The sequence below is a fragment of the Plecotus auritus genome (assembly GCF_963455305.1).
Source record: "Plecotus auritus genome assembly, chromosome: 5".
Taxonomy (NCBI): Eukaryota; Metazoa; Chordata; class Mammalia; order Chiroptera; family Vespertilionidae; genus Plecotus; species Plecotus auritus.
Genome location: NC_137776.1, coordinates 161,228,624 through 161,254,059, shown reverse-complemented (window position 1 = coordinate 161,254,059; position 25,436 = coordinate 161,228,624). Strand labels below are relative to the sequence as shown.

Here is a 25,436-nt window from a genome sequence, read left to right as displayed (position 1 = left end):
AAGAACACCTGTTTCATAGAGAACTCGGGAAGGTCCTCTTAGGTAGCACCTGTAAATCACTTAGCCAAGTGCTGCCACATGTAGTTATTGTCACTGTGGGTGCTGTAACGGCAGCAGAGCCCAGGCTTTGGAGCAAAAAAACTTGGACTTGCAGACCAACGCTGTCACCTAAGACCTGCAGGGACCTCAGTCTCCTCAACTACAAATTGCAATTATAATACCTATCTCCAGGCAAAAGAGTAAGCAATCAACAGATATTAGGTGGCTGCTCTTTCCCCTCCACGGCTGACTCATTTGGGGATCTGGCTCAATTTATCTCACTTCTCTGCTCCTAGGTTCTGCGTCTGTAAAATGAGTACGTGGAACTAGCTGATCTCCGTGTTTCCTGCCAGAGCTACATTTCAGAATTTTTGAATTCACCATCTTTTCCCCTGAAACCTACTCATTCTATGTCCCTGAGAACTATTCACTGTTTTCATATATTAAGTTGTTTCATCCCTCGGACTCTCTCTCACTGCCTCTGTGGAGGCTGTAGTATGGTCCAGACTCAGGACCTCTGGCCAAGTCCAGGGCCATTCATACGACAGGACCATGTGTGAGTGGCACCCCAGGACCTGCGCTCTGTCCTGGCTGGACTGCTTTCACAGTGCGGTGAGGTCCACAGGGCACGCAGGGAAGACAGACTCTGCATCCTTTGGGTCTAGGGGAAAAAGAATCTGCATACAAGAATGAACAGGTGTGGGGGGGCCCAATGGAGCATCGCACCCACAGCCTCTCCTTTTCTGTTCTGCCCCAGACTTTGCAGATGGGCATCAAGCACTTCTCTGGACTCTTCGTGCTGCTCTGCGCCGGGTTTGGTCTGTCCATCTTGACAGCCATTGGTGAGCACATAGTGTACCGGCTGCTGCTACCACGAATCAAGAACAAGTCGAGGCTGCAATACTGGCTCCACACCAGTCAGGTGAGTGCCGGGGGCATCTTGCTCCAATACTCCTAACCGTCAGAATTCCCGGTAGTGGGAGGATCCAGAGCCCCAAGTCAGACTGACAGTGACACATTACCAAGAGCACTGAGGTGGTATAGAAACCCTCAGTGTACAAGACAGTTTCCTCCATCCCATTCATTCACTTTCCCCTTAAATGAAGCTCTCCCATAAAGCTCCTTCCTTTTCTATAACCCTCCACTGCTGCTCACAATGAAAGCAATAGAATTGGGTTTTTAAAACCTGGTTTCACTTAATAGTGACAATCTGAAGAGATGTTGAGAAAGATTTTTTTTCCCTACAGATTCTTTTCATGCCAAAATTGAAACCCATTAAACGAGCTTGAAGTCCCCGATTCCCTTTTAACTCACCGGCCCTTGTTCTCTCCGCATTTTCAGTGGTACAGAAAACGGGGCCACTTTTGCCCCATTCATCTGTTTTGCTGACCACTTTGTTGTCACAGTACTTTCTTGTCTAGGTAGGTTACTGTCACTGGTTTGGTTACACTTGAGCCCTGTTTTCCTACCTTCACCCTGGGAAGTACTTTGTCTCTTAAGGAGAACTCCCGTCTGCCTGGTGTGGCTCAGTGGTCAAGGCATATGCCCTGGTTGCGGTCTTAATCCCTGGTGGGGGCTCTCTCATCAATGTTTGCATCTCTCTACTGCTCTCCCTTCCTCTCTCTAAAATCAATAAAGACATATTTAAAAAAAAAAAAAAAAAAAGGAGAACTCCACAGATTAGTTTTGTTCTCAAGTGTTCTTTCCTTCTTTGTTTTAGCTGCTGGGAAGTTCAGACTTTTTTTATTTTTTTAATTATGCGGGTATCCTGGTTAGTTAACAACAGAGTTGGTATGAACCAGCCCAGAATGCCAACCAGCTCCAGCTGCTGTTCTCCCAGCAGCGTAACATGGCTGGGGCAGACTTTTTTTTTTTTTTTACTCACCTTTAGCAAGTGCCACACTTCAGTCACGACAGCTCTTCTATGTATCACATACCATTTTACAACCCAGAGCTTTTCTAAGCTTCAAAGTACTTTTTCCCCCTCCATGTAGAATAACTTAGAATTCTTGTTCTCCTGAGATTTGGGGCTGAATGCTGATCTGTTTCGGGCATCTCTGGACATTTGTTTACAGAGGCCAAGGCTTGTATCGGCGAGACACACCACGGAATCTCAGGTGGTGCTTTGGCCCTGACTGTGTGTTACTAATAACCTCTATGTGTGACTCTGTTCTTTCCGCCAGAGATTACACAGAGCGCTAAACACGTCATCTGTAGAGGAAAAGCAGCCGCGTTTCAAGACTAAACGTGTGGATAAGAGGTAAGAAGAAACCAGGTTTCTTCAGATTTGTTCATGTAAAATGTTAGAGATGAACTGAGTCTCTGTGCTCAACAGGAAAATCATCTGTAATAATAAAAGCGTAATATGCCAATTAGACCGGATGGCCGAAGGACCTTCCTGACGACATTCCGGACAACCTTCCAGACGAAGCCAGGGCTGCGAGGGCCGAGCCCCTTGCAAGAATTTCGTGCATCGGGCCTCTAGTGTATAAATAATTCAGATAGATTAGGACCAAGTTGTTGCTAAACATAACTGGTAAAAGTAGATGTAGTTTCAAATAGAAATAAAACAGACAGAAACCATATCTGCGCATCTATGAACACTGAAAGGCAGCATAGGTTAAAAATGCAGGTATGGTCTCTAAAGCTGAGCAGCTGGGTCCAAACCCCATCTCAGACACTTATAATATGGGTGGCCTCGGGCAAGTTATTTAGCCTCTCCATGCCTCCGTTTCCTTCTATGTGAAATTGAGTTAAAAACATACCTGGTCCCTAGAGATGCTGTAAGAGTTACATGAGATAATACATGGAAAGCCCTGAAAATAAAGCTATTTTAGCAATCGCTCCTGTGTACAAAATACATATAACAGAATTCTTGACTACTGCAGGTAATTAATTCACGCAATACTGCCTTTTGGGCATGTTTCCACACCCCACTCCATTCTAGTACTCCCAGGCATTGAAATATGCAGCAGACGTGTTCTGCTTCATCCATTTCCTGCCATTCTCACGACAAACTCCCCAGAAAAGAGCGTCTCATTACCAGGAATTAACAGGCATGAAATGCACAGATGACATTTGAAAATCAGAACTTCACACCTTCCCCACATCCAACCTGGGGAACGACTGTTGCCTGTTCACTCGTGGTGGGTGGCTAAGGATGTCGGAAGCATTTGGGTCTGGTTCCTGGCTTGGCTGCCTAAGTTCCTGGTCCATTCATATGCCAGGGGCCCCAGTGGAGGGCATTACCTGCCAGCAATTCTGTCATCGATGACAGATGCTGGGCTCAAAGCTAGGCCTTCTGGGTAATTCTGAAATCTGACACTCACACTTCTCTAATAGCAGAAAAGGGAAGAGGGTGGAAAACGTGATTTGTTTTTCTTGTTTGAACCTCCTCTGATACTGCCGCAGCGCCCTTCTCTCCAGGTTGCATCTAGCTTGTCGGGATCATTTCGCCATCTCTTAAAGCCCCTCTTCCCAGTCAGCGAGCAGCCCCCCTGCCGCTCAGTCTGTGGTCTTCCTGTGCCATATACTGCAGCCCTGTCAGCGGCAAGCTGTAGGCTGGTCGGGTCACAGCTGTTCTGTGTCATACATTTTTTCTATAATTATTTTGACATAAATTTTTAACCGGAGGAACACAGAAGGCACAGCAGCAAAGACATCATCTTATAATGATGAGGCATTTGTTTTCCAACCTAATAGAAGCAGGAAGCCCAGCGATCCCAGCTTCAACTGTGATGTGAATCCTAAACACATCTCTTTCGCCTAAATTGAGGGCCAGATGTGTCTCTCACTCAACTTACCCACTTTTCTGGGCAAATCCCCTTTCAGAACCCCTCATTTTGAGAAGACCCTGAGGCAGAACACATCCTCATGGGTTATGTTGGGTCCACATTTCCTGTAACCAACACCCACCTGTAACCTTTCAAAGGTGGTGAGTGTTTGAGGTCCCACAGCTGTCGTGCACCTTCTGAATGGCCTAGAGCAGTGGTCGGCAAACTCATTAGTCAACAGAGCCAAATTACAACAGTACAACGGTTGAAATTTCTTTTGAGAGCCATATTTTTTAAACTTAAACTATAGAGGTAGGTACATTGTTATTAACTTAATTAGGGTACTCCTAAGCTGGCCTTTGCTAAAAACTCAAGGGGCCAAAGAGCCGCATGTGGCTCGCGAGCTGCAGTTTGCCGACCACTGGCCTAGTGGGTATCAAACCTCCCCGTTTCACCATTGCTTGGTGGAAGCTTGCTTGGCTCATTTTCAGTGTTAAGTACAGTTCACTCGCTGGCCACATCACCTTACACTCTGAGGCTGAGAAAGGCTTGATACAAAACACAACCTACCCCTGGGAACCTCACCTCAAGTCAAGTCTAGGGCTTGATTAACTAGATTATAAAATTTTCCATCCTTATCTGCTCCTGAGAGACAACATATCTTTTAAAGATCTTCACTCAAGCCCGGCCAACGTGGCCAGTGGTTGAGCGTCAACTTATGAACCAGGAGGTCATTCCCAGTCAGGGCACATGTCTGGGTTGCAGGCTTGATCCCCTGTGTGGGGCATGCATGAGGCAACCGATCAATGATTCTCTCTCATCATTGATGTTTCTATCTCCCTCTCCCTTCCTCTCTGAAATTAATAAAAATATATTTAAAATAAAACAACTCTCCACTCATGTTGGGTTTAGAATTTACAATAGGCTTGACATTGCAATTTACAATTGAATTACAAAGAAAGCATTTAAAATTATTAGGATCTTATACTCAAGAATAATAAAAGGATGATTTTAAAAAACACACACACAACCTAAACTGTGGGAGGGCAGCAATGTATCACACTCATTCCTTCCAACTAGACACCAAGTCTGACACTCAGCATCTGTCGACTGGCATTCACAGGTGGTCCAGAGCCACCTGTCGATTATCAGAGCACTTGTGATGCTAGGAACTAGAGTTTCTCAGGGAATCCAGCGTGTGTGGCTTATACTTTATGTTCTATTCCTGGATACGTGTTCAAAGCTCTGGAGAAAACCAGGTTGACTCTTGTACCTGATTTCTGTGGTTGCCTGGACAGTCCAGTAAGACATGTGGATAGATGCCCCACTCACAGGTTTTCCCCTATGAATCATTCTATGGGACTAGTGTTTGTTTCATTGGCTTGAAAACTCTCTTTTGAGGGGGAGAATATCTATGCAAATGCCCATGTCTGCTACAATTTGACATCCTCCTGGGTGCTCCATATTTGTTGAAGGAATTAAGCAATCCTATCTAAAAAAAGAGTAATATGCAAATTGTCTGTCACTCCAAAACACAAGATGGCCGCCCCCATGTGGTCAAAGATGGCTGCCCCCATGTAGATACAAGATGGCCACCACCAGATGGCCGGGAGGGGAGGGCAGTTGTGGGCAATCAGGCAACCAGGGGAGGACAGTTGGGGGGAACCCAGGCCTGCAGGGGAGGACAGTTGGGGGGAACCCAGGCCTGCAGGGGAGGGCAGTTGGGGGGGACCCAGGCCTGCAGGGGAGGGCAGTTGGGGGGGACCCAGGCCTGCAGGGGAGGGCAGTTGGGGGGGACCAGGCCTGCAGGGGAGGGCAGTTGGGGGGGACCAGGCCTGCAGGGGAGGGCAGTTGGGGGGGACCAGGCCTGCAGGGGAGGGCAGTTGGGGGGGACCAGGCCTGCAGGGGAGGGCAGTTGGGGGGAACCAGGCCTGCAGGGGAGGGCAGTTGGGGGGGGGACTAGGCCGGCAGGGGAGGGCAGTTAGGGGTGACTGGGCCTGCAGGGGAGGACAGTTGGAGGGACCCAGGCCAGTAGGGGAGGGCAGTTAGGGGTGACCGGGCCGGCAGGGGAAAGCAGTTAGGGGTGACTGGGCAGGCAGTCAGGTAAACGATTGGAAGCCAGCAGTCCTGGATTGTGAGAGGGATGTCCCAGTGGGATTGGGCCTAAATGGGCAGTCGGACATCCCTCGAGGGGTCCCAGATTGGAGAGGGTGCAGGCTGGGCTGAGGGACACCCCTCCCTGCCCCCATGCATGAATTTCATGCACCAGTCCTCTAGTCCTATCTAATAAAGAGGGAATATGCTAATTGACTGCCATGCCCTCAGAATGGCGGCGCCCACAGCCACAAGATGGTGGCGCCCAGTTCCTTCAGCCCCGCTGGGGCAGCAGGCACGCAGCAAGGCTGGGCCCGCCCCACGCGCCTGCCTCCAGAGTCCCCCAGTCCTCTCAGGCCCCCAGCTGCCCAGGGCCAGTCCAAGGCGCAGGGAAGCCTCAGTTGTCGGCTGCCCAGCCGCCCAGGGCCGCCTGAGGCTCAGGTAAACAGGGCCAGCCAAGGCTTGCGCTGCTGGCAGTGGCAGCAGCAGAGGTGTGATGGGGTGTTGCCTTCCCCTGATCTCTGGGTCACCTCCTGCCCCTGAGGGCTCCCGGACTGTGAGAGGGGGCAGACAAGGCTGAGGGACCCCCCCTCCAGTGCATGAATTTTCATGCACCGGGCCTCTAGTAGATAAATAAATGGATTACTAACATGTGTGTTTGAGGAAAGACTGGGAAGAATTTTAGGCCATGGTCTGAAAGTTGATGTTGCTTCTATTTTTGTTTAAAGCAGAGAAAAAACGTGGATATTGCAAGAGACTATTTACATATAGTCCTTGGTTTCCTTTAACATGTGATTTCATGTAAGTTTTGGTCTCTCCTTTGCCCCACTGCGTTTCCAATGCACCCCCCTTTTCCCTTTCCTCTCACTCCAAGTTACACAAAAATTGTAAACCATATAACACACATTGCAAATAAGATTGTTTTGGAATTATTCAAACTCAATAGAAAATCGGTTGAAGAAAATTTTAAATGGAAGCATAAGGCTAGAAGGAAAATTATAACTACATCTCTGATCCAGGTATAAGTATCCAGCCCAGGATACATGAGAGGTAAGGTCTAGTACCCCCTGCTCATGTATATGAGACTTAAACTATGAGAAATGCTAAAGAACTACAGGGTGGTTTGGAATGTGTTTGTGTGTTTTAATAGCTTGGGGCATGTAGCAGTTAATTTTTACTGTGAGAAATTATCTCAGTACTTAATGTTTTAAATAACAGTGAGTTGCTTATGAATCTATGGGTCATCTGTGCTGTTTACTGATCTGGGCCAGACTTGGTTGATGTTGGCTGCATTTGCTCACATGTCTGCAGCAGCCTGTGGGGTGGGGGTTGGCGCGGGGCGGGGGTTGAGGGGGCGGAGCAGCTCTTGGCTGGCATTGTCTGTGATGGCCTTGGCTGGGCCACCTGGGAAGACTGGGACTCTTTCCAATGGTCTGCTACCATCTAGTGGACTAGTCTGGTCTTGCTCACGTGGCAACAGCAGTTCTGAGAGACAGTGCAAGTGTGTGAGGTTTCTTAAAAGTTTGGGCGTGGGACTTGTAGGAACCCCTTTCACGTCCTGCGTGGTTTAGGGTTCCGGTTCAGGGTTCGGGTTCTGGAGAAGGCCGCACACAAATGAAAAAAGACTGAAAAAGTATTAATTTGGGAATATTGGGGGCCAGGCGGGAGCCCACCTCTAGTGGGAGGACTACACACTGCGCTGGCCTTGCTATCCCCTTTATTGAGACTATGGGATACGCCCATAGCTCTTAGGCAGGAAACTCCAATAACAGAAATTTACATAAAAGGAACAGAGGAGGAGGCTGCTTCAGCTAACAATGTTTCAACTAAACAGTGAGCGAACTAGCTCTGACCTTTCAGAGCAATGAAGGTTGTTGACCAGCCTTCCCGGTTCCCTGTCCACATCTTTCTATTAGTGAGATAATGATCGGTTTCCGGCAGAACTTCTGCCACTTCTGCCACTTTCTCTTGCCCAGAACAGTCATGAGACTGGACCAAATTCAAAGGGGAGGGATGAAAGGAAGAACAAAGGATTGTGACCACTTTTGCCATCTACCACGGGGGGAAATGAAATAGAATCATCCTATGAAGTCATTCGTGTAACTGAATCAAGACTTCGTTATCCCTTCCCCTGCAGGTCCTCTCCTCTTCCTGGCAAATGAGAGTCCAGGAATAAAGTCTTGCTTTAGTTATATAGATAGGGACCAAGGCACAAGGACCAGATAGAACGTTTTTATTTTGTTTGGCCCTGTGGTAGATTGCAAAAGTGGTCCTCTTCTTCTCTCCCCCCCCTCTTCCTCCCCTCCCCCCTCCTCCTTCTTCTCCTCCCCCTCTGCCTCTTCCTTCTCCTTCACCTTCCACTCCTCCTCCTCCCATCTGCCTCCTCTTTCCCCTCCTCCTCCTATTTCTTCTTCTCCTCCTCCTCCTTCCTTCTCCTCCCCTTCCTCTTCCTCCTTCTTCTCTTCCTTGTCTTCCTCCTCCTCTTCCTCCTTCTCTTCCCCCTCCTCTCCCTCCTCCTCCTTTTCTTCCCTCCCCTCCTCCTCCTCCTCCTTATCCTCCTCCAACAAGGCTGGAAGAAATCAGCAGCTTTGCTGCTTGGGTTCTAATCTGTTCTTATAGCAAGAAGCTCTTCTCATTGCATCTACTGTCAAAGTGTATTTCAGAAACCAGATCCTCCTCCCCCCGTGCCTGGCCAGCAGTGACTCGCTGACTGTCTGCGGCCCTCTCTCTGACATGGTGGTGGGCGGCGGTTCGACGCAAGCCTGATAGAGCGTTGGAGTCTGTTTCTATTTGACTTTCGTTATCCAGGCCAGAACTTGAGGCTTTCTTGTGTTTTGCTGCTGCTGTTGTTGTTGTTGATGATGTTGTTGTTAAGCTGTCAGTCCCAACACACATAAAGTCATCCCTGTGATGGGAAATGTTTTGCTGAAACCTGCAACATGTAGGCTTTTATTCTCAAACTCAAGCAGTAAACATCAGGTGGTCCTGTGGCCGACAGGTGAGTGGTATTATAGTAACCACCCTGCGGCGCATGCTTAGAGTCCCACAGCTAAAGAAACATTCCTACTTTCACTAAAGCCGTCTTTCTAGCCACAGACCCTTTCAAGGCTGTGCTGATCTCTGAGCCCTGCGGGCAGGAAGGGGCTAAAAGGCATCTAAGGTTCTCATGTGAGAATGTGCCACACCCTGGTCCATCAGCCCTCCAGTGCATACACCCATTCCAGTTTCAGGGCAGCAGAAGACTTGATAAGACCTTGACCTTCAGCTGTATTGGCTTTTTTCATCCCCATGGTGCTAGCTAGCAGGCAGTCTGTCCACGGCTTCGTTCCTGCATCTCTGAATGTGTCCCCAGCCCTATAGCATCCACCCAGGAAACGGCTCGCAGATGGGAAGCGGCGTGGAAGGTCAGCCTACAGTGCCTCTTTGTTTCCTAGGTCCAACGTGGGACCCCGTCAGCTCTCCGTGTGGAATACTTCCCATCAGAGTCATGACATCCCACGAAAATACATCTTTAGTGAGGAGGGAGGACAGAACCAGCCGGGCCTGGGGATCCCCCAGGACATCCCTCTCCCTCCACGGAGGAGAGAGCTCCCCGCCTCGCTGACCACCAACGGGAAGGCGGACTCCCTGCAGGGAGTGCGGACCTCGGTGATGCAGGAGCTCGTGGAGCTGGAGAAGCAGATCCAGGTGATCCGGCAGGAGCTGCAGCTGGCAGTGAGCAGGAAGGCGGAGCTGGAGGAGTACCAGAGGGCGCGCCGGACTCGTGAGTCCTAGGCGGCCACGCTGCGCCACCTCGGCCCCTGGCCTTCCTCAGAGCCCTGGGGACACCTTGGGATGCTCCTTTGTAACCACTGACGAAGGTATGGGGGACTGAGGTCTGGGTCTTAGAGGTCAAGTCCGCCCTGTCCGGCAGCAGCTCTTCCCACGCTCACCCTCTAGGTGTCCAGGGTAGCAGCCTTCCAGGGCAGGAATCCTAAACTAGTCAGGAGTGAGCTCCGGGCAAGGGATCTGCGAATAACAGACAACCCCAGCTCTGATAGCCTCCCACCCGGTGCCACAGGACTACTTCTGGTTTTCAGTCCTTTCTCTGCACTGACAAGGGATGCAAAATTGTTACTCATTCCCTTGTCTTACTGGGTTGTTGGTTTTATTCTCAGTATAGAACAGGGTTGCCAGGGTTGTGGTTTTTGATACAACTCCCCAATCTAGATTTGTTCCTGCATTCTGAGTAGGGAACAGGGTCAGAGCTAGAGAAGCTAAGGGCAGGGAAGTGAGTGTTTCCAGACATTGGCTTGAACTCATCCGTATCGCAGCTGGCCCAGGCTTGATTGGATCCCATAGAGCCTCATTTCTCAGAAGGTCTGAGCTCTCTGACACCGTCCTGACATTTAGTAGGAATATGTTTACATGCCATTACGAATGGGGACAGGGATGTGGTGAGCAGGGACAGAGGACAGGCCAAAGAGGCGTTAAAAATAGACGCTGTGCTTTTAGAACAAAAGCTCTGGGCCAGAAAAGCAATTTGGCTGAGAAATGAACAGGGCTATACTTCCAACCCAGCTCAGCATCTCCACGGTAGTGCGTGCCTTCTGTAAAGGAGAGAGAAAAACAAAGCAAGGATGTGGCCTTAGGATGCAACCGGAACATCCCTGCTTATTGTGACTGGGGGTTTAGTGAAAGAGTTCTGCAGACCATCTACGAGGCCGTTCAGATCAGCAGTCACTTAGCTCTTAGATCTAAGAACCCCACATGTGAGCCTCAAGCGTGTGAACATCACAGGCTACACCATTCAGAAATGAGCCCTGTGCTTTTCACATCCGTATTGATAAAAACCAAGTTAGTCTCCCAGCCTCGCTCCTGCTTTTCTCTGAGGAGCTGTGAATAGGTTTGGTCCCTCCAATTCTCTCCCAGTCCTCATCTAATGCTCTTAAAAGATGGATATCAGAAAAAAAGAGATTACTATCAGTAACCTGGCATCCCTTTCCCACTGTACAACTGCTTGGACATGCAGGAAGGTGAAGACATATGGGAACTAGAGAACGTCAACTCCCCATGTGAGTGTAGACAGGAATCGTCTAGGAACTCGTTAGAATGCTGGTTGTCAGGACCCTTCCCCAGAGGATGGGTGGGGACAGGGGAGAGACTGGAGGTGAGCTCAGAAACCTCCTGCTAACCCGCACCCCCAGGTGACTGACATGTGTGGTCCAAAAATTACTCTTCAGGAAACACTAAAAGTGTGGCAGTCCCAGGCAATGGGAGAAGTGAGAAGAGCCTTTCTGAGAGTTCTTATTTATTGTTTTAAAATCTTTATTGTTGAAAGTTTTACATCTGTCCCCTTTTCTTTCCCATTGACCCCTTATAGCCTGCCCCTGTCCCCCGCCCCAGGCCTCCACCCTCCTATTGGCTGTGTCCATGGGTTATGCAAATCATACAAGTTCTTTGGTTGATCTCATCTCACCCACCCACCCTCCCTCATCTTCCCTCAGATTTCAGTCTGGTGTGAGTTTTATGAAAACTTCAGCACACACCTGCTGACTCACCTTCCATACAGCCCCTCCCACCCCCAGGTACCATTTAGGACTAGGCTTCCTTGTGTTTCAGTGATTTGATTTATCTTCTCAGTACTCTTTGTTGCACCCCGATCCATTTGAAGGCCACAGTGAGTTCCCAGCGCTGAGCCAAGCCCCTGTGCCCTGTAACAGCTGCCCATCACTGGGAAGGCACCGCCTACTTTTTGAATGGAATCCCTGCATTGCCACCAAGAGATACCCAGTCTCCCAGGGAAAGATAACATCCTAAGCTGTAATTAGATCACACTTCAGTTAATTGTTAATCAGTTAATTGTCTGAGAAAACCCAGGGATGGATGTAGGCAGAGATGCTAATGAAGGAGATGGGAAGGTTCTCGTTAGACTCCATCCACCTCACAGATGGAACAGTTTAGCAGTGAGGGAGGGAGCAGGTGAGCCATGGAAGCAGGACAACTCTGCCTTGAAACTCCCTATCTTCCCCTGTTCTCACCCCAGGCCCAGAAGTAGGTTTGCAGCTGCCTTTGAAAGATTATGCCCCTTAGCTGTGCCCGCCCATCCGCACCAGCTGGGACACTATAGACGCTGCCGTCATGCTCTGTGCACACCTGACCTCTGAGTAGCCCGGATGTACAGGTGTACCTCAACTCACGTAACAGCCATGCTCCTAATGTTGTATGGACATTTTTATAACTCAGCTCATCTCCTGACTGTACTTGAGAAGCTGGCTACTTAAAGGAACCCAGAGGTGAATTCTTTTGTAAAGAATCCTTTTGTAATGCAATTAATTGTCCCTTAATGTATCTGTTTTGTAAGTTTGGATTTTTGTATATCGGGTTTACCTTAAGCTTCTCTACTGAGGCATTCTGAGCAGGGTGATGATATGGCAGGCCGCCCTGCCTCTCCACAGAGCAGATGGCCTGTACACAGCTCCTGGGGTGTCCCCTGAGCAATTGCTTGGCCAGAGCTGGGGCCTGGATGCAGCAAGCAGCAGCAGGGAGGGGCTGGCAGCAGGCTTACTGCCATCAGCTCTGCCTGCAATGCCTCCGGGTCTGGGTACAGAAAAACAAAGCATCTTTGCTTGTGGTGAAATGAAGCAGTCTTCATACTTCTTAGTGATTATTTTTATCGGTAGTGATTGAACAGTGTTTTGCAATTTGTGAAACAGTGTGTTGTGTTTTTTGTAAAAAGATTTCATGAAATGGTGGGTCCTTTGGAAACCCTCCTTTCTGTTCTGCTCCACCTGTTCCCTCCACGCCCCAGGCTCAGAACACGCGAAGACCAGACGTCCTCAGGCAGAGGTGGTGTGTGGGGGAAGATGTAAAGGAGGCTGCTACCTTCCTCCTCTGTGGGCTCTTATTTCATGAGATTGGGAAGGCCAGTCTTTCCCAAGCCCTGGTGCTGGGAAACCTGGGATGTGGCATGATGTCGCACCCCCCACCCTATTTTCCAAGGCATTCCTGGTACAGGAAGCACACGGTAAAGCATGACTGGGTGAGAACAGATCGTTCATGTAAATATTAATCTGGGCCCCTGAGTGTGGATACTTCGAGGTAGAAGACAAGGGATTCTTCCAACAGTGAGACAAGTTGGGAGAGTGTCTGGGACAGACAAGTGAGGCAGCCTCAGGGACCAGTCCATTGAGGTCTTTAATGTGCCTGGAGGTGACGCTCCATTCTTCATGGATCACACAAACTCTGTACAGGATCTGCTGCTTCCGTGCCAACCGGACAAGTGGTAAGTGGAGCCACTACCAAGAACAGCTTTGCTACCTGGGTAGAAAGCTTCTCAGGGTTGGTGGGGTCTGTCAGAGCCTTGCAGCTAGTGAGCACGTCTGGGTGTGGAGAGAGAAGGAAGGGGAAGGAAACGACTTAGAGCCTCTCTTCCTCCCAACTCAGATGTTTGATCAGGAAACCAGGAAATCCAACCAGTCTCCAGAAGAAACTGCTTTGTAGTCATCAAAACCACTTCACCGCCTTCACTGTTTAGTTGTTCCGTCACCCACCGACGCCATCCATCGAATCCAGGATTCCCTCACTCTTTTTAGTTTAGTTCTTAATCGTTTTAAGAAAATAATGTACTTAAAAGTATTTTCTTAAGGTTTGTATGAGTGTTTGCATTGTGTGTTCATTTTAATGTGTGTGCAATCGCTCCGCTCCAGGAAGACCTGCAATGCTGTCTTGTGAGCATGACGTGAACAGGCTGCTTTGCTCCAGCCACTTTTCTTGTACAACCACGTGGGTGGACGAGATGTCCTCCAGTCTTTTCCATCTTTAGTTTCTATGACTGTGGAATAAACGTTCAGATAGAGACTTCACTTTCGTTGACATTGTCTTTGGGGATTCAAATGTTGCTGTTACCAACGCCTTCCTGACACATGAACTCTGGACCTAGTCCAGAGTGGGTAAACTAGACCTCTAGCTTACAGATGGAAAAACTAGGGGTCAGGGAATCTTATACATTGCCAAGGTCACACAGCTGTGACAGTAGTAGCGGAGATTCTTATGTAGGCAGTGCTGTTTTCAGAACAACCATACTGTATTGTCAGGATTCTGATTGTTGCCTTACAATATCTTATTTTTCCTCTGAGCTCTTTCTACTATATCACCCCGGCCCCTGCCTCAGCCTGGACCCAGCTCCACAGAGGGAAGCTAGTATGGTAAATGCACCTGCACTAGTCCATTGTCAACACTGTAGTCCCCGAGTCTCACAGAAATAGTTTTAGGCATCTCTTTTTGCTTCCTAGTCCAGTGGTCGGCAAACTGCAGCTCGCAAGCCTCATGCAGCTCTTTGGCCCCTTGAGTGTGGCTCTTCCACAAAATACCACGGCCTGGGCGAGTCTATTTTGAAGAAGTGGCGTTAGAAGAAGTTTAAGTTTAAAAAATTTGCTCTCAAAAGAAATTTCAATCGTTATACTGTTGATATTTGGCTCTGTTGACTAATGAGTTTGCCGACCACTGTCCTAGTCCAACCAAGACCTGGTATAAACACAGCTGCAAACAGCTCGGCAGTCCTGCTATCTCAGGCATCTTGGTGTCTCTGACAACTTGGGCAGTTTTAGTTGCTGGCAAACTTGCCGTCACGAATCTGCTAGCTGGATGCATTCTTCACACACATTCTTTTGGCATATACCTAAGTCAAATCTCAGTAAAACACAGACCTACTATAACCTAATTCAGCCACCAAGTTACCCAAGGATGTTTTGCATCATTCAGTCATTCATTTTTTGGATGATTTTGAGCGAGGCATTGGGGCTAGCTGCTGGAGATGGAAAGATAAAAAAGATTCTGATCCCGTGGAACTGTCTATTGAGGAGATCAAACTTGCAAAACAACATGGTGGGGACTTTGATAAAGAAATGCACATCAGGTGCTATGGGAACAAAGAAAACACTTCTGTGTAGTGTGCATGTGTGTGTGCGTGCGTGCGTGCGTGTGTGTGTGTGTGTGGTGGAGAATAACAGAAATCCTCCACCCTGGTAAAAGAAACATATACAAAGTTCCAGAGCTGGGAAACTACAGCAATCAGACAGCTTAGGAACATCAAATATTTCAATATGACAAAGTACAGGTGAGTGGCAAGTTATAAGGACAGAAAGAGAAATGCAGAGACAAGATCACTGTGTTAAATCGAATCTGTATCCAAAGACTGTAAGAACCATTAAAGGATTTTAATCGGAAGAGGGACATATTTAAAAGATCGATGTTTCTAACTCTCTACCCCTCTCCCTTCCTCGCTGTAAGAAAATAATAAAATGTATTTTTAAAAAATAAATAAAAGATCAGAATCCTCACCACTGGGTGGAACTGGCTGTCAGTCACATGCATTTAGTTTGTAGGGCGATAAGCAAATGAAGTTAGTTTTGTGATGTTTTGGAATGACTTAGCCATGACATCATTTAATCAGGACTGATGGACTTAGAGACAGACAAACATAGACAAACACACATGGTCTAGATTCCAAAGATGAAGAAAAATTGACCCCTCAATTTCTTTATTCACAATACAAGTTAATATTTAGCACAGTGCCTGGCACCTACCTGTTATAAACTGTTAATATCTGAACCCAAACCACCTGCTGCCGAGTAGTCTATTTGTCCCCAAACCAACAGTGTGATGCCCAGGACTGCCCTGAAAGCACAGAGCAGCCACGGAAAGTGCTGACTGCACATGCATTGTGTCCAGCAACAGGACTTGACCCCATGATGACTGTGTGTCTATGTGTTGTGTTGGGACAGGCAGGTGAGGGGATCGAGGGACCGTGACCTCTTTGGTGATACGGTAAGATTCCCCAGTTAAACCCGTTTCTGAACCCATCCAACATGACTGAAATTCATCACAAGTTCTGCTCATTATAGGTAGTGACCACAAAAGGACTGTCCTTACCCTTCTCCTAGGACAGGTGGTGATCCAGAAAGAACCCATTTTATGCAACCCTTTGCCAGAGATTTATGACTTCTGGTTGCCTGGTTACAATAAAACTTAAGATTCAAGAACCTGCAACTTTAAGAACGCCCTGGAAAACAAGTCACAATCTGTTACCCAACAGTAAGCTGTGAAAGAGAACCCAGAACAGTCAAATAAACCATCATCTTTTAGGCATCATCTCAGAACAGACCCAATAAAACCACCAGGAGAAAGTATTTCAATTAACAAATAAATAAATAACTTAATCACAGTAGGCCCCTTAATCTAAATTGATGATTTGTGTTCAACAGAATTCAATTCTATAACAGCAGGTGTAAATCAACTAATAATGGCAAATACAAAGTTTCAAAGAAAAACGTAAAAGCAATCTGAATCCTGCTTTATTGAAGCTTGTGGAATATATAAAGTCCTACAGGAAGATTAGAGAGAATCTTCTGGAAAACAGGGATCACAACAACCTCCGTGGAGAGGTTGATGAAATTCTCCCTGTGGAGAGGCCGATGAGAGAAATTTATCGCTCACCTACCCCCTCGCCCCCACCCCGTATGGAGTTCCCAGAGTACCCAGACCTCTTCCATCTCAGCCCTGACCCCATCCTCTTCAATCTTGATTATATTTTAAGATAGAAGGGGCTACAGTATCTGAAATTGATAGGCCTCAAGAAATTTAAAGACTTTAATGTGTGTAGAACATTCAAAACTTAACTTCAACAAGGAATCCAGCGCACCTTCACAAGTTACTTCACTGGTCAATAAAAATGAACTGAGTCATCCTGGATATAATTCATTAAGGCTTCAAACCATCTGGGGAAGAGTAGCACAATTATAACCCTATGTAATCCATGTTTACAAAAAGTTCACTACCCAAATCAAGAAATGTTTGCGCCCATAGATAGCTTATTTCTAAAGGATCCCCTACTTACACTCCCTCCCCAAATGGCCATGTGTCTCCTCTGTTCTTTATTTTCCTCCTCCAAGCCAAATATACCAACCTCACTTCTTCAGGTGGAATGAGCCTGAAGAAGAAAATGTTGAAAAGCCTAAAAGTAGGAAGTACACAAGGCTGGTAGGGAGACAAGAGTTGTTTCTAATTCGTTTTATAAGCCAAGACTTGCACTCAGCAGTCCTTTCCCCTGATGTCATCCAGCTATCAGAGAGAGCCTCAATGTACAGTCTGTGAAGGACAACTGTTGACAGACAAAGCGCCTGCAGGCCGCAGTCCAGGAGAGAAGAGGTAGCGGCTTGACGGTGAATGAGTAAGTGCCTGTCTAGCCAGCCCCTCCTCTTCTCCTGGCTTAGATCAACCGATATAGATGCGATGGAAATCATTGGCACCAAAGGCAGCATTACACTTGGGACATTTGCGCTGGCGGGTATCATAGCGAGTCTTCACACACTCAAAGCAAAAGACGTGAAAGCACTTGGTAAGGACAGCATCCTTTTTACGCATGTTGCAACACGGGCAGGTCAGGCGTGCCTGAAAAAGAAAGAAGTCAAAGTCTGAGCAACCATAAAGGTTTATGATCCAAAGGGCTCTCATACATAAGCAAACAAGATCTACCAAGCAAACAAGATCTACCAAGCACCATTTCCCCCACAAAATAAACCATTCTCCCGTTACCTTCACGTACAGAAGTTCAATATTTATTCTCCCCAGCTATTAGTGGGCCACATCAGGCCCTGACTGACAAAAAAAACCCAAAAAACAAAAGCCACACAGCAATCACTGAGGCAGTTTTTCTAACCTTGTAATCCTTAATCTCCTCCATCAGAATCTCATCACATTTGGGTACATTGTCCGGTTTCTTCGTGGTCTCCAGCTTTCTTCGAAGTCTAGAGATGTCCTCCTGCGGAAGGACAGATAGGCTACCCATCAGACACACTCCCAAACCTGCCATTTGTGACAAAAATAATCCCTCCAACTTCAGCATTGTGGGAAGTCCTTTCATGCCCAGCTGTCTTTTAGAAATGTAGAGAATTGCAAGTGGGAAGATACTTCTTTTGTTTCAGAACGGGCAACTGTGATCATATTGCCAAACCGGAGCTGCACCTGACTACGGTCCATTCAGTACTGTGAAAATACAGTCTAAGAAATGAGAAGGACTGGATTTTTAAAGATGAAAAGCTTGATGGGATACTTCATTTTAAGGCAATCAGTTTTAAGCTGAAGGTATTTGGATTAAATAATTAACGGATTTATGGATAAGGACACAAAAGCATAGTAAGAAACAGCTGACATGCCAAAAATAGAAAAATTGTAGAACTTTCCTTTTTTTTTTAAATCCTCACCGGGGATATATTTTTATTGTTTTAAAGAGAGGAAGGGGTGGGAGAGAAAGAGAGAGAAACATCTATCAGTTGCCTCCCGTATGCACCCTGACCTGTGGGGATCAAACCCACAACCTAGGCATGTATCCTGACCAGGAATCAAATGCACAACTTTTTAGTGCATGGGACAATGCTCCAATCAACCGAGCCACACAGCCAGGGCTAGCAGGAGACCTTTTAAAGTCCTCTAAGTATGTTGCTACTTAATTACCAACTCATTCCTCTAGTATTTATTTCATGCCCACTAGGTGCTAGGCATCATGACAGGCTTTGGGGACACAGCAGTGAAGAAAACAGACTTAGTCTTTTCTCTTGAGCAATTGCAGTCAAATAGGAAATGACATACTTTAGACCAGTGGTTGGCAAACTCATTAGTCAACAGAGAGGCAAACCGCGGCTCACAAGCCACACCGCAGTTTGCCGACCACTGCTTTAGACCAGTGACTCTCCCACAAGATGGGTCACTTCACGGCTCAGAAAACACCCAACAAGTGAAATAAAAAGGAAAAAAACTGCTCTTACCTGGGCTCGTTTGAAATTAAACATGTCCTTTTCTTTGGTGACACTGTTCTCCACGATCTCATCCTGAAAATCATGCAACTTCTTCTGAGCCAACTCCAGTTGTGCTTTGAGGTCATCTGCAAGCTGGGCTGCCTCCATTGCCTACATGGGATGGACAGTAACGTCATCTTGTCACCTTTTAGTATTTCCAGTGAGGTAAAATGCTAACCCACGTCCAAGGAGTAAGGTGAGCTATGATTTTATCAGTGTCATACTTGCTTGTTCCTCTGCGACTAATGGTCACTTTAGATTACAGAGCAATCAATCATACCTTGCGCTTATTCATCTCTAAGGCTTGTGTCCTAAGACCCAGCTCCTTCTCCCCGGTGCCAATGTTGCTTTGTAACAGATGCTCCTTCTCTTCCAATTTCCTTACTACTTGTAACTGGGCATCAACCTTTGAAGAAGAAAATCAGATTTTAACATAAATAGGAAGGAAAAAAACAAAACTGACTAGGCTCTGTTAATTCACAGGCCCACAAAAGAGAATCTTATAGAAATCGTAAACTATTACTGATTTTTACCCATGACCCCTGCAAAGCACATGCAAGATTAGGATAATTAAAAGCTTCACTTTTAATGCAATACACACACACACACACACACACACACTAGAGGCCTGGCGCACGAAATGAAATTCATGCACGGGGGGGGGGGGGGGGGGGGAGGGGGACGGGGAGAGGGGGTGCGGGTGTCCCTCAGCCCAGCCTGCACCCTCTCCAATCTGGGACTCCTTGAGGGCAGTCGGACATCCCTCTCACAATCCAGGACTGCTGGCTCCCAACTGCTTGCCTGCCTGCCAGCCTGATCACCCTCTAATCACTCCCCTGCCAGCCTGATTGATGCCTAATTGCTCCCCTGCCGGCCCGATTGCCCCTAACTGCCCTCCCCTGCAAGCCTGGTTGCCCCCAACTGCCCTCCCCTGCTGGCCCAGTAACCCCTAACTGCCCTCCCTTGCCAGCCTGGTCGCCCCCAACTGCCCTCCCCTGCAGGCCTGGTCACCCCTAACTGCCCTCCCCTGCTAGCCTGGTCACCCCCAACTAAGGGCCTTCCCCTGCAGGCCTGGTTGCCCCTAACTGTCCCCCCCTGCAGGCCTGGTCCCCCCCAACTGCCCTCCCCTGCAGGCCTGGTCACCCCCAACTGTCCTCCCCTGCAGGCCTGGTCACCCCTAACTGCCCTCCCCTCCTGGCCTGGTTGCCCCCAATTGCTCTCTGCCGGCCTGGTCCCCTGAAACTGCCCTCCCCTGCAGGCCTGGTCCCTCCCAACTGCCCTCTCCTGCAGTCCTGGTCCCCCGCAACTGCCTTCCTCTGCCAGCCTGGTCACCCCCAACTGCCCTCCTTTGCTGGCCTGATTGTCCACAACTGCCCTCCCCTGCAGGCCATCTTGTGGCAGCCATCTTGTGTCCAGATGGGGGCATCCATCTTTGACCACATGGGGCCGGCCATCTTGTGTGTTGGAGTGACCGTCAATTTGCATATTACTCTTTATTAGATAGGATATGTATTTGTGTGTATATCCTATATAATAAAAGCCTAATATGCTAAGTGTCCGGTCGTCCAGTTGGACGTTCAACCAATCAAAACATAATATGCTAATGATATGCTAAGGCCACTCAACTGCTTGCTATGACATGCACTGACCACCAGGGAGCAGACACTCTGACGGGTAGGTTAGCTTGCTTCTGGGGTCCGGCAGATCGGTACTGAGCAAGATGGGCCGGACACACCCTGGAGCCCTCCCACAGCCCCTCCCCGGCTGGCCAACCTCCCACATCCCTCCCCAGCCCCGATCATGCACCAATGGGGTCCCTCGGCCTGACCTGTGCCCTCTTGCAATCTGGGACTCCTTGGGGGATGTCAGAGAGCTGGTTTCAGCCTGAAGGCGGAACGACTGGTCACTATTACACGCACTGACCACCAGGGGGCAGACGCACAATGCAGGAGCTGTCCTCTGGTGGTCAGTGCGCTCCCACAGGGGGAGCGCTGCTCATCTAGAAGCTGGGCTCATGGCTGGTGAGTGCAGCTGCAGTGGCAGGAGCCTCTCCCACCACCACGGCAGCGCTAAGGATGTCCAAATGAAGGCTTAGGCCTGCTCAGAGCGGGCCTAAGCCGTCAGTCGGACATGCCCTGAGGGCTTCCGGACTGCGAGAGGGCGCAGGCTGGCTGAGGGAACACCCGCCTCGTGCACTGGGCCTCTAGTATATATATAATATATATATATATACACACACACACACACACACACACACACACACACACATATATATACACACACACATATATATCAGTACACATACATATACGTATTTGATGATTCAAAGAGTCTAGGAAACCACGGAGAAGATTCTTCTCCAAATTGCCAAGAACAGAGGAATTACATTTATAGGTATTTATCTTCTCCGGCCATACTAATCCCCAAAGCCTGGCAATTCATACCAGAACATGTAAATCATAGCTCAAACGAAAGTCCAAGTGTATCTTTTTCAGAATGGCTAGAGGTTCAAAAGTATTCTTTTTCTTGAAACTCATGCACAAAATAGAATCAAACAATATTAAGGGGTAAAAAGTAAAGTCATGCACCCACAAACTCTGATCCCAACATCCAGAGATAACCAGGTAACCACTCTTAGTTTCTCATGCAACCTTCCACAAATTTTAAAAATATACAGCCTATGCACACAAAGACATGCATTTTTAGCACAAAAGGGATAATAAAACAAATCACTTAATTGTATATTTTAGACATTTTTTCATCTTAGCAGTTCTATATTTGTTTTAACAGCTGGTACACTGTACTCCTTTGTAAGGACATATAATTTACTTACCAGTAACCTAATAACGTACATTTAGTTTTGTTTTTCCTATTACAAAAAAATGCCACAATCATCATTTTTAATGCATATTTTCATGTAGAAATTACCCTACTTCAACAGAATTCTGAAAAGCTGTTTATTCTAATTACCTGAGTCTTCAAAGTCAAAACCTGGTCAGCCAGCTCCTCCTTCTCTTCTTTGAGTAACTTATGGATCTGATTGGACTTGATACGTTCTGACATGAGCTTGAAATTGGCATCGTCCTTCTCCCGCAACTGCTGCATCAAGCGGATATTTTGCTCCTGCATGTCTTCAAAGGCCTGGCCTGTGACATCCATCTCAGAGAGGAGAGCTTCTTCCTCCTAAAATAAGGAGGAAAAACCTTCATTTTAATGGAATCTTCTAATTCCAAAAAAATTAGCACAGGAAGCTAAGCTTCCCCACTGTTCATTCAGAAATAAATTAACCTACTGACAAGGAGACACTTAGTTTCAAGAAGCTTCGTTTTGTCATTATGTCAGCCCTAGGAATGCAAAAGAAGCCCTATTATCTGAAGCCACTGGCACTGTCTATTGGTCTGTCACCATTAGTTATCTCTTCTCCAAGTCAGTCACAACAGACAAAAATTTTATACATCCCAGAATCAGAAAACTGATCCAGTAGCAGTTGATTAAGAGAACATCTAACACAAAACCTAACATTCTCTCACTTTTCCATAATTATAATACTGGATTTAATCTACAAACTTTCCAACAGCATTGCACAACAATCTGACTGGTGAAGAACAGTATCTGACATAGTTTTCTTACATTTGTGTTATTATGAGCATGTTTTCATATGTTTAAGAACCATCTGTATTTTTTTTTCTGTGAACTATTCTTATCTTTTGCCTATTCTATTGGGTTGGTGTGTTTTCTTCCCTATCATTTTAGAAGTTTTTAAAATATATATTATAAATATAAGCCCTTTTGTGATAATTTTTTTCCCCTGCTGGTCGTTTATCTTTTGGCTTTGCTAACAGTCATTTTTGCCATATAGAAATTTTGTGGGGAGTTTCCTTCATTAAGTCAAAATTATCAATCTTCTTTCATGTTTTTAGACTCTTAGTAATAGCTAGAAGGGTCTTCTCCACTCCAAATCTTTAGGAAGAATTAACACTATTAAGATAATGAATATAGGGTCTTTCTACTTGTGCTAAAACCAATAGTAGTATAATTTCCTAATAATTATTCTTTAAAAAAGAAAAGTGGCAATCAACAGACTTAAGAAGAATCAAACCCCACTTTTTATAAAATGAATGTATATAGATTCCAATCAAGTTCCTCTTTTAAAGGTACTTAATGATCAAGTCACCATTAAAACTACTTCATTTCATTGTCATGTTGCTATTTCTTAGAAACAGTGAAGGTGTTCCTCATAGTGAACATATATGGTTTTTCCAACCATTTTTGGTATCCTTTTGTTGAATGTCAATAAATTCACTGGGACTTAAAAATAAAGCAATCCATGCTCATTATCAGAAGGGAAAAGGTCTCTACAGTTCTAGGACCCACAAACAACCATGGTTAACATATTGGGTATTTATAACTTGTTTGGGGCACATGTTTTTTCTTATACTTATAAGCACAATGTATATAATATTTTCTATCTTTCATTTTAATTTTATATTCATTATAACCCCTGATTCCAGACCAAAAGAAAAAGGATAAATCCCTCAATAAACAAATTCTGAACAACATGCTATCCATTTGAAAGTAAAAAGTAAACTTCATGTCTCACAAATACACAAAATAAACTAACTGCAGGATGAAGGACTTCAATGTTAAACAAACCAACATATATAGGAAAAAAAATATTTAAACAAAGACTGAAATGAAAGAGCCAATGTCACTGTCAATAGCATACCTGTCAGGTAATACTGACTTCAAAAGCTGGTTGAATAAAGAAAGTGTGCCCACCTGCTTGGCCATGGCCAGCTTCTTCTGCAGATATTCTATCTGCTCCTCTACTGCCCGGATCTTCCTCAAGGCGTCCTCATCAGCCATTTTCTTGTTCTCTTTTTTCTCCTTATCCTCTAGATCCCTGAGTCTTTGCCTTAGATCTTCCAACTACAGGAGGAAAGGAATCACACAAAAACAAAGAAAAGCTATGATAAAATTTCAAAAATCAATACTGTGCACAGATGGAGGGCCCATAACATCAAACTAACCTTTATAGAATTATGAAAGGGGATAAATGATATACACATCTCAGCACTGTTTTAACATCACTTCATTCCAACACTCCATGCTTCCATAGCAACATTTCTGAGCAGTGCACATATATGTTTCTTTAAAATAGTTCTCACCCTTTTTTCCTAGACTCCAAAATTTAAAATAAGACATTCTTCCCAAAAGTAATCAGAAAAGGGAATCATTATAATAACGATTTATATGGGGTAAGGGGGAATACAAACATTTGAAAAGACTATTCCTATTCCCAGTAATTCTGGTGACCTTACCCACCACCTAGTGGAGAATCTGGAAATCTCTATTTCAGATGGTTTTGAAAGGGAAGAAAATGTTGCTAAGTTTTAAACTCTAACTTTAAAAACAAAGAAACCATAGCCTTCAGAAGTGTGAAGGAAAATCCCACAATGACGATTTTAATCTGAATGACAGGTAATGGCAGGCTAGATTACCTCTGCCTTAGACTTCTTCTCAGCTGCCATCAGCTGAACTTTGTCTCTCTGTTCCTTTGGAGCCGAGCGGTACATGTCTAGCAACAGTTTCATCTCCTTCTGGCTCTCCTGTGCCTTCCTATGAAGGGGGTGGCAGAGGAAGGGGGATGGTGTAACGAGAAAACAAAGGACATCAGAACAAGGGAATTTCTAATGGAGCAAAATTATTTTTGCAGCAGTTCTATTTTACACTTTACATCACATCTCTAATAGACAAAACTTTCGCAACTATCAAGAGACTTCTGGATATACTCAGGAAGGACAGAAAAGTAAGCTGTATAAAGGAATCATTTCTCCCTTCAGACCAGGTTCTAAAGTTATCAAGTAAACACTGTGGCCCTTATTAAACAGGCACATTTCTGGGTCCTCACTCTTAGAAACTGATATTCAATAGGTCTGGGCAGGGGTCCAGGGTTGTATTTTAAATAAGTCACCCACATGATTCTGAACCAGACTTGAAAAAAACATTTGTCTTAAAGAGGCCAAGAGGAAGGGAGGGGAAAAAAAGGAGAAAGTTGAAAATATAGTGCTGTTCCTAGATTTGACAGTTAAGTGATTAACCATCAGCCAAAGACGAAAATTTCATCTCTTACTAAATTATCAAACCTCTTAACTATACTTTCAGGTACCAAGGAAGTTCAAACATTTTAAGCACAGTGGTCCCTCAAATCCAAACATCAATAAAGGCCCAACCATGACCAATGGGGAGCAGGAATTACCCGGTTCTACCAGAGCAGTTATGAGTTAAACAGGAAGAGCAGGGGCGATGTGTGAGGTTATACGGTGTTCCAGGCATCCTCAAACTACGGCCCACGGGCCACATGCGGCCCGCCGAGGACATTTATCCGGCCCGCCGGGTGCCGCTGCCTGACCTGCTTAGCAGCCGACTTGTCCCGGGCCCACAGTGCACATAGGAATTTGTTCATAGTTTTTTTTTTAAACTATAGTCCAGCCCTCCAACGGTCTGAGGGACAGTGAACTGGCCCCCTGTTTAAAAAGTTTGAGGACCCCTGGCACTGATTTAAAGCCTGCAGGAATAAACCTCCCTAGAAATCTCTTGAAATGACCCAATATGTACCAAACTAGTTAACTGCCAGGCAAACAGATCAATATTGTTCAAACAGTAATACATACTCTACCTAATATAAGTTAAATTA

At 46.3% G+C, this 25,436-nt stretch overlaps 2 protein-coding genes across 10 annotated transcripts in view; one reads left to right on the top strand and one right to left on the bottom strand.

Moving 5' to 3' along the window:
- The window catches only part of GRIN3A (glutamate ionotropic receptor NMDA type subunit 3A), a 149,882-nt gene extending 136,132 nt beyond the window's left edge, over positions 1-13,750 (top strand). The window contains exons 7-9 of the mRNA XM_080669905.1: positions 797-961; positions 2,223-2,299; positions 9,341-13,750. Of these exons, the coding sequence (XP_080526031.1) occupies positions 797-961; positions 2,223-2,299; positions 9,341-9,680 (582 nt within the window). The 3' untranslated portion in view covers positions 9,681-13,750. The remainder of the gene's footprint in view (positions 1-796; positions 962-2,222; positions 2,300-9,340) is intronic.
- Positions 13,751-15,390: 1,640 nt separating this feature from the next.
- RNF20 (ring finger protein 20) overlaps positions 15,391-25,436 on the bottom strand; it is a 120,040-nt gene continuing 109,994 nt past the window's right edge. For all 9 annotated transcript variants that reach the window (XM_080667341.1, XM_080667340.1, XM_080667342.1 and 6 more), the window contains 7 exons: positions 24,241-24,358; positions 23,519-23,668; positions 21,710-21,922; positions 19,020-19,145; positions 18,710-18,850; positions 17,605-17,706; positions 15,391-17,336 (listed from right to left, as the gene is read on the bottom strand). In XM_080667341.1, coding sequence (XP_080523467.1) covers positions 17,160-17,336; positions 17,605-17,706; positions 18,710-18,850; positions 19,020-19,145; positions 21,710-21,922; positions 23,519-23,668; positions 24,241-24,358 — 1,027 coding nt within the window. In that variant the 3' untranslated portion in view covers positions 15,391-17,159. The remainder of the gene's footprint in view (positions 17,337-17,604; positions 17,707-18,709; positions 18,851-19,019; positions 19,146-21,709; positions 21,923-23,518; positions 23,669-24,240; positions 24,359-25,436) is intronic.